Source organism: Tupaia chinensis, unplaced genomic scaffold (genome assembly GCF_000334495.1).
Source record: "Tupaia chinensis unplaced genomic scaffold, TupChi_1.0 Scaffold000273_1, whole genome shotgun sequence".
In the NCBI taxonomy this organism is placed as follows: domain Eukaryota; kingdom Metazoa; phylum Chordata; class Mammalia; order Scandentia; family Tupaiidae; genus Tupaia; species Tupaia belangeri.
In genome coordinates, this window is record NW_006159755.1 from 2,284,993 (window position 1) to 2,292,517 (window position 7,525).

A 7,525-nucleotide genomic window follows, 5' to 3' on the forward strand; every position below is an offset into this window, starting at 1 on the left:
GGGTAGTGTGTTGGTTAGCTGGTGGGTTAGCTGGTGGGTAGCTGGTGGGTTAGCTGGTGGGTAGCTGGTGGGTTAGCTGGTGGGTAGCTGGTTGGTTAGCTGGTTGGTTAGCTGTTTGGTTAGCTGTTTGGTAGCTGGTTGGTTAGCTGGTGGGTAGCTTGTGGGTAGCTGGTGGGTAGCTGGTGGGTAGCTGGTAGATTAGCTGGGGGGTAGGGGTCAATCCCTGCCTCTCTCTCCCACCTCCACATGGAAACACATTTTTTGCTCCGAAACTCATGCTCTGAGAGGTCCCTGGACCTAGTTCCCTTCAGTAGCCCAGACAGTCTCCAGTTCATATCAAAGAGTTAGAGGGGCTGGTGACTTAGGAGCTGGGACTAGTTGAGCCTAAACCAGGTCACTCAGCCTAGGGTCTCAGCTTTTGGCATTGTTTTCATGTGGTACAGCTCAGGGTTTAGGAAATACATGGATAAGCACCCTGCAGAAGAAAAGCTAGGAGCCTTGGGGGTCTCATTAATCATCAACTTGTTCAAATGAACCAGCGACTTCGTGCTTGCTCTCTGCCGCCCGCGAGGCGTGTCTGGGCGACGGGCAGGCACCTTGCTGGGCTGTGGGACAGAGCCAGGCGCACGCCCTCTCTGCCTTTATGCTCCGAGCACTATTCAGCCCACCTTCCCTCTGGTGCCTGGAGGCCCCTCTTTCCTTCTCCACGCCCACAAAAGCCTGGCACTATAGGGCAGAGAACAAAGACCAAAGCCAATCAATTGGAGTGACTTAATGATTAATGCCGTGGGTCTCTCGAGCCAGGTCTGTGGATGAGGCTTTGAGGAAGCTCACAGGTTGTGGCCACCCAGGCTCTGTGGGCAAAGGCCTGAGGCGGGAGGGGATAGGCTCGAAGCTCTCTCGGGGCTGTCAGTTCTCCAGGGTCAAAAGTCACCCTGGCAAGCCCTGTCAGCCTGAGAGTGAGGCACTAGCTGCTTCTCTTGGTGTGCTCTTGGCACCACGCCCCCCACTCGAGTTCTTTCTGCTTTCCACCCCTGTTTTCCAGGTCTCACCACTCCACCAGGTCAGGTCCCAGGAGCGGGACCTCGGGTTCCTCTTGGGAAGGCTATCTCCCTCCCACCCAGCTGTGAGGACAAATGGACAGACTGCCACTGTGCCCACATGCTGCCCTCTCACCTGCAGGAAGCCCCCAGTGCAGCCCGCCATGAAGATGTGTACGTAGCTCGGGGGCTGGGCCCTCCGGTCCTGGTGGGAGGTGGCTGTGAGCATCAGCAGGGTGTTGCTGTAGACCCCGAACAGCACAGAGTTGACCACAGCGATGCTCGCGATGGGGAAGCTCATTCCCTTGAAGAAGCCCAGGAGCTGCAGAGACGCAATGGCCTTGAGTAGGAGTGGGAGCTACCTGTGGCCCTTCCAGATCCTGCAAGGCCTTCTGGGGGGGGGGGGGGGGAGAGGAGACAGGCTGAGGTGGGGGAAACCACCCAGCTACCACCCCGCCCTTCAAGGGACCCAGACTAGAGTCTACTCCCTTCCAGGGGCAGAGCCTATTGAAGAGCAGAAGGAACCTGGTACTTCCTGTCCCCAGAAGAGAGCCACCCACCGACTCATGGCGGTAGATCTTGACCATGCAGTCGATGATGCCGTGGTACATGGTCTGGGTCTGCAGCCGCACCTGGACGGGGGAGAGCGAGCGGGCAGTGGGGTGGGCGGGCGGCAGGCCAATTCTTCCCTCTGCCTCTCGGCAAGAAGCCAGCAGGCAGGAGAGACAAGAAAGACTGCTAACCAGGCCTAATCTCGGGACACTCTGATGTTTGGTTCGGGCTTTCATTCGTCTAGTGCTTCCTGGAGACTCACCTTTACGGTGTCGAAGGGATGTCCCAGGACCAAGCCCAGAGCTCCTGCGGTGACAAGAACGTGCTATGAGTGAGGGCCCTCATGCTAGACCCAGGGGCATGTCTGTACCACAGGAAAGCGGGTTGAGGCAGGAGGAAGGACAGCAAGACCTGAAGGTTCCCAAGACACTCCAGCTGCTCCTGATCCTACTGCGCCAAGCAGTGGGCTAGAAAGGGCCCGGGACAATGGAAAGAGCACGCTTGTCCAGGGGGAGGGCCCAACCAAAGATGCGTAGCTCCTGGCTGGGAGGCAACACGCCAGTGTCCCACTGCTTATTAGAACTGAGCTCCTAGGGACCAGCAGTTGTTGTAATGGCCATGTCACTGAACTCCCATGTTGTCAACCACGGTTCAAGTTCCGGATCCCGTGGCTTAAACTCACATTGGGCACGTGTGCGTGCGTGCCCAAGATCCCGAGAGGAGAATGGAGGAGAGATTGCAGCGTGGCCATCCCCCCTAGGGGGCAATTTCTCACTTTCTGTCTCTCTCTGTCTTTCTGGCGAGCGCACATGCTCTATAGCAAAAAACCTCTCCAAAAAAAAAAAAAAAAACTGAGATTCTAGAATGACCTTCCGGAGCTTCCACCTCCCCGCCAGCTTGCCTCCTTCCTTCTTTCAGCCCTAATGTTGCATTTCTGCACCATGAAGCCTTCCCTCCCGGCGCTCAGAGCTGGAGGGCCCTTACAGGAGGCATGTCAGCCCCAAGTAGGCAGGTCTGCCACCCCTTCCCACTGCCTAACTGCAAAGGCCGGTTCTGGAGCTCCAGGGGAGGCTGCATCTCCGGGGTGGGGGTGGGGGTGGGGGAGTAGGGCAGGTTTGGAACATCCCTCTTTCTCCTGCTAGCAATGTCACTCGGAAGCTGGGTTGCTCCACAGACACAATGGGCCTGGGGCCCAGGGGGTGTGACCCATTGCCAGGTAGGAAGAGCCCAAGAGGGGCACTTGGCATAGCAGCTGAGGTCGAAGGTGGACTCCCTTCCTGAGTCCTAAGGGGTGGACGATGCAGGGAGCTCACCTGCCCCATCTGCCCTGGTCCCAGCAGGAAACAGCCCCCTCCCACCAACCCCATTTTCTCCTCTCCTACTCCAGGGACAGCTGACTAGAGTGCACAAGGGAAACCAGGACTTTGGCCACAGCTCCTCCTGTGTCACCCATCTTCCTCAGGAAGTGACCCACCTCGGGAGGTGATGTGACAGAAGAGGAAAGACTCTCACCAGAGATCCAGCCAGCTACAAACTCCTCCACAGGCATTCTTTGGGCTCGGGTGGAATTGGTGGCCCCAGCAGAGGAGCCGGTGAAAGTTTAGTTCCACTTTCTCCCTCCCTGGACCGGGCAATAATCTCCCATTAATGTTTAACCCTGGCCAGAGGGTGAGAAATGGCCCGGTGCCCAGACTGCAGGCCACCAGGAGAGGGGAGTGAGCCAGCACCAGTGACCCTGAAGGCTGGAGGAGCTGTGTTTCTCTTGGAGGCTCTGGGACAGGGATGAAGGGCTCAGGATGGCCACGGGGGTCACCACTTCCTGGGTGGGCCCCCTCAATAAGGGGCAAAAGCACCATTTGCCCCCTGCCATGTCCATCCTAGCCCCGCCTCCCACTCATCCCCACAGGAAAGGCCGACTCCTACCCCAGACAAGCAGCAAGGCCCTGGAGAAGGAGCATGGCCACTAGGGGGCAGGCCCATGCACTGAGGAGCCACCCAGCCAGGACAGGGTGGGAACGGCCTGGAGGAGCCGGCTCTCAGGAGTGACTCACAAGCTTGCAGCCGGCTCTTCTCTGAGTTGTTTACAATTCCCCAGTGTGAGTCAGAAGCTCGGCCTCCCCCTTTCCCAAGGGAAAGATGGAGGTTTGGATTACGTAAAGGGTTGTGTGTCTACCTACAATGGCATCACCAGGCTTCAGAGTCAAAATCAAATCCCTCCCAGGCTCCCTGAGCCCTATGGTGCTGTCCGTCCTCCTCTGACCTCAGGTCCAGCCCCCGCCAGTCACCCTGATTTCCTTATTCTTCTTCACCTCCTTTACACTGGCTCTTCCCTCTTCCTGGACACTCTTGAATTCACCTCCCTGAAGTGGGTTCAAACATCACCTCCTCAGTGAGACCAGTCCTGACCCTCTCATCCCTCCCTATAATATGCCCCAACTCCACAGTCCGCTCTCCCTCCTCCCAGGCTCCTTGTCACCTCCCACACATGATGTAACTGACCTGGTGCCTGTTTGCTAATGTATCTTTTTTTTTAGGTTTTTGCCATAGGGAGCATGTGCTCACCAGAGGGACAGAGAGAGGGAAAGTGAGAAATCACTCCCCAAGGGATGGCCATGCCACAATGCCTTCTCCTCCAGTCTCCTCTCAGGATTCTAGCCACACATGCACAGTGCCCAGTGTGATTTTCTTTCTTTCTTTCTTTCTTTCTTGTTTTTTTTTTTGGGGGGGAGAGATTTTTGCTATAGTGCATGTGCACTTGCCAGAAAGACAGAGAGACAGAAAGCGAGAAATCACTCCCCTAGGGGGGATGGCCACGCTGCAATCCTTTTTCTGAACTTGACTATTCAGTATCCTGTGCACACATGCATGCATGCCCAGCGTGAGCTTAAACCACCGGGTCTGGGACTCGAACTTGACTACATGGGAGTCCAGTGACATAGCCATTACGTCAACTCCTGGTCCCAGCCCAGTGTGATTTTCAAGTCACCAGATCTAGGGTTTGAACCATGGTCGGCCATGTGGGAATTCAATGCCTTTAACACCATGCCACCTACCGATCCTTGTTCACTAATGTATCTTTTCTTTTTCTAAGAATTATTCATTGGGAGCAGGTGGCATGGTGATTAAGGTGCTAGAATTCCCACATGGTTGATTATGGTTCGAATCCTGGACCTGGAGGCTTGCTTTCTCCTTCTCTCTCTTTCTTTCTCTTTCTCTGGCAAAACTCATGTGAAAATAAACAAATACATAATTATTTTAAAATTATTTATTTCATTTTATTTATTATTCTTTTTCTTCAATTTGACCAGAAAGGGAGGGGGGGAGAGTGAGAAAATGAACCACCAGGTCGGGGACTAGAACCGTGGTTGGCCATGTGAAAGTCCAGCACCTTAATCACCATGTCATTTACCAGCCCCATTAATGTATCTTAAAGGCTAGAACAGTGCATCGCACAGGACAGGCACCCAACAAACACCAGTTACTTATTAACTAAGTTTGTTGAATGAACAGAAATGTCAGGGCACAGGACCAGCTAGTGATGTGGTGGTTAAGGGCCCTGGATTCCCACATGGCCGACAGTGGTTCGAGTACCAGACCTGGCAGCTTGCTTTCTCACTCCTCCCTCCCCCTTGCTCTGTTCCTCTCTGGTCACATTAAAATAAATAAATATAAATAAATAAATAAATAAATAAATAAATAAAGTTAAATAAAATAATTTTTTCAAAAAAGAAAGAAAGAAATGTCAGGGTGCAGCATCAGTGGCCGGCCCTGGGGCTCCAGTTCCCTCTCCCTATTGCCAAGGGGCATAAGAGAATGTGAAGGGCTGGCATTACCCCATCTCCCATCTCGTGGTAGCTTTGGAGGCAGGGCCTCGTGTCCAACATGTCCCCTCCCCATGGGGCTGCCTGGGGCTCGTTGGACTACTCAAAGAGTGTCCTGAGAACTGACCTTTCACTATGGGTTGGTATACTCCTAGTTGAGCTGTTTACTCTCTCCCTAAGTGACATTCTTTTATTTTAAAATTTTATTTAATATCATTATTCTTCAATTGACCAGAGAGAGACAGACAGACAGAAAGGGAGACTGAGAAAGCAAGCCACCAGATCTGGGCCTTGAACCAGGGTCTGCCATGTGGGAGTCCAGTGCCTCAACCACCACACCACCTGCCAGCCCCTGGGCAGCCCCTTCTTGTGGGCTTTGGGTGCCAAAGTGGGGTGCCAGCCCCGCTGACTGCTAATGTCTCAGCCTCTCCGTTCTGGAGACCTGCAGGCCCCCTCCTCCTTCACCTCGGAATAAGCCCCACTCTCTCAGTTCCACCACGGCATCCCAGTTCAAGAGAGACTCATTCCCGTGCTCCTAGAGCCTACAGAAGGGACACCTACCCTTGGCTGCTTCTCCAGGCTCCCAGATTCCACCAGGCTAATCTGCACGACAGAGATGGTCTTCCTTGGTCTCTAGTCACAACCTCCAACATGTCCTCACCCTCCACTCCTCAGCCTGGGGCTCAAAGCCCCCACCACAGTGCCACCGTGCCTGCTGTTCTCCAACATGCCCAGGCTTTCCTGAGGTCCTAACCATGCCCGTGCAACCCCTGCTACCTGGGGTGCCTTTTCTCTCCCACCCTGCCAGCCCATCCTCTTAGCCTTCCCAGCTGTCTTCCAATGGCTCTTTGGCTAGATTTGGGTTCCAGTCCCCGCTCCCCATCAACGCACACTGCCAGATGTCGGCCTTGTTAGTGCATCTTTTTTGTTTTCTTGTTCATCAGGTGGAGATACAGTGCTTACCTCTTCCTATATTGTAAGGACTAAAGCACTTAGAACTGTACCTGCTGCATGAACAGTAGCTGTTAATATAGTGCTCTTAGGGACCAGCCGGTGATGTGGTGGTAAAAGGCACTGTACTCCCACATGGACAATCATGGTTCAAGTCCCAGACCTGGTGGCTTCCTTTCTTACTTTCCCTCTCTATCTTTCTCTGTCTCTCTCTGGTCAAATGGAAAATAATAATACAGAGGAACCAGCAGTTAGCGTAATGGCTATGTCGCTGAACTCCCACGTAGTCGACCGTGGTTCGTGTCCTGGACCCAGTGGCTTAAAACTCACGCTGGGCGCGTGTGCATGCATGCCCAAGATCCTGAGAGGAGAATGGAGAAGGGATTGCAGTGTGACCATCCCCCCTGGGGGGGCCTGCCCCCCTGGGGGGGGGCCTTCTCGCTTTCTGTCTCTCTGTCTCTCTCTGTCTGTCTGACAAGCGCACACACCCTATAGTGAAAAACTCTCAAAAAAAAAAAGAAAATAAGACATAAAGTTAAAATAATAATTTTAAAAAATTTATTTGTTGTTATTATTTTTATTTTTTATATGACCAAAGAGACAGAGTGAGAGCGAGAGGACAAAGTGAGAAAGCAAGCCGCCAGGTCTGGGGCTTGAACCATGGTCAGCTATGGGGGAGTCCAACACCTTAACAACCATGCTAATTCTTTAAAAAAAGTACTGGGGACCAGCAGATAGTGTAATGGTTACTTTGCTGGACTCCCATGTAGTCGACCGCAGTTTGAATCCCAGACCCAGTGGCTTATACTCATGCCGGGCCCATGTGTATGCGTGCCCAAGATCCCGAGAGGAGAATGGAGGAGAAGGGATTGCGGCATGGCCATGCCCTCTGGGGGGGGATTTTTCACTTTCTGTCTCTCTCTTCCTCTCTGTCTTTCTGGCAAGTGCACGCGCCCTATAGCAAAAACCTCTCCAAAAATAAAACACAGTGGTCTTATTTCTACTCACAGAGCCCATGAAGATGACACGAGGAAACACACAGGCCTGGTCCTACGTCCAGCCACAGTAGTAGATGAGCAGAAATAAGGCCCATTGTAGTATTTTATAGCTCTTAAGGCAGTCCCATCATCTTCTGTTCTCCTGGGCATCTTTTTCTTTCCC

At 53.3% G+C, this 7,525-nt stretch overlaps 1 protein-coding gene across 3 annotated transcripts in view; it reads right to left on the reverse strand.

The window, feature by feature from the left end:
* The window catches only part of SLC25A45 (solute carrier family 25 member 45), a 7,457-nt gene extending 4,123 nt beyond the window's left edge, over positions 1-3,334 (reverse strand). The window contains exons 1-4 of one of the 3 annotated variants that reach the window (XM_006149890.3): positions 3,105-3,334; positions 1,855-1,898; positions 1,601-1,672; positions 1,177-1,362 (exon numbers count right to left, since the gene is read on the reverse strand). In XM_006149890.3, the coding sequence (XP_006149952.1) occupies positions 1,177-1,362; positions 1,601-1,672; positions 1,855-1,898; positions 3,105-3,141 (339 nt within the window). In that variant the 5' untranslated portion in view covers positions 3,142-3,334. Of the gene's footprint in view, positions 1-1,176; positions 1,363-1,565; positions 1,673-1,854; positions 1,899-3,066 lie in introns of those variants that run through there. The other 2 variants (XM_006149891.3, XM_027772433.1) reach the window with 2 other exon arrangements.
* Between the last annotated feature and the right edge of the window lie 4,191 nt (positions 3,335-7,525).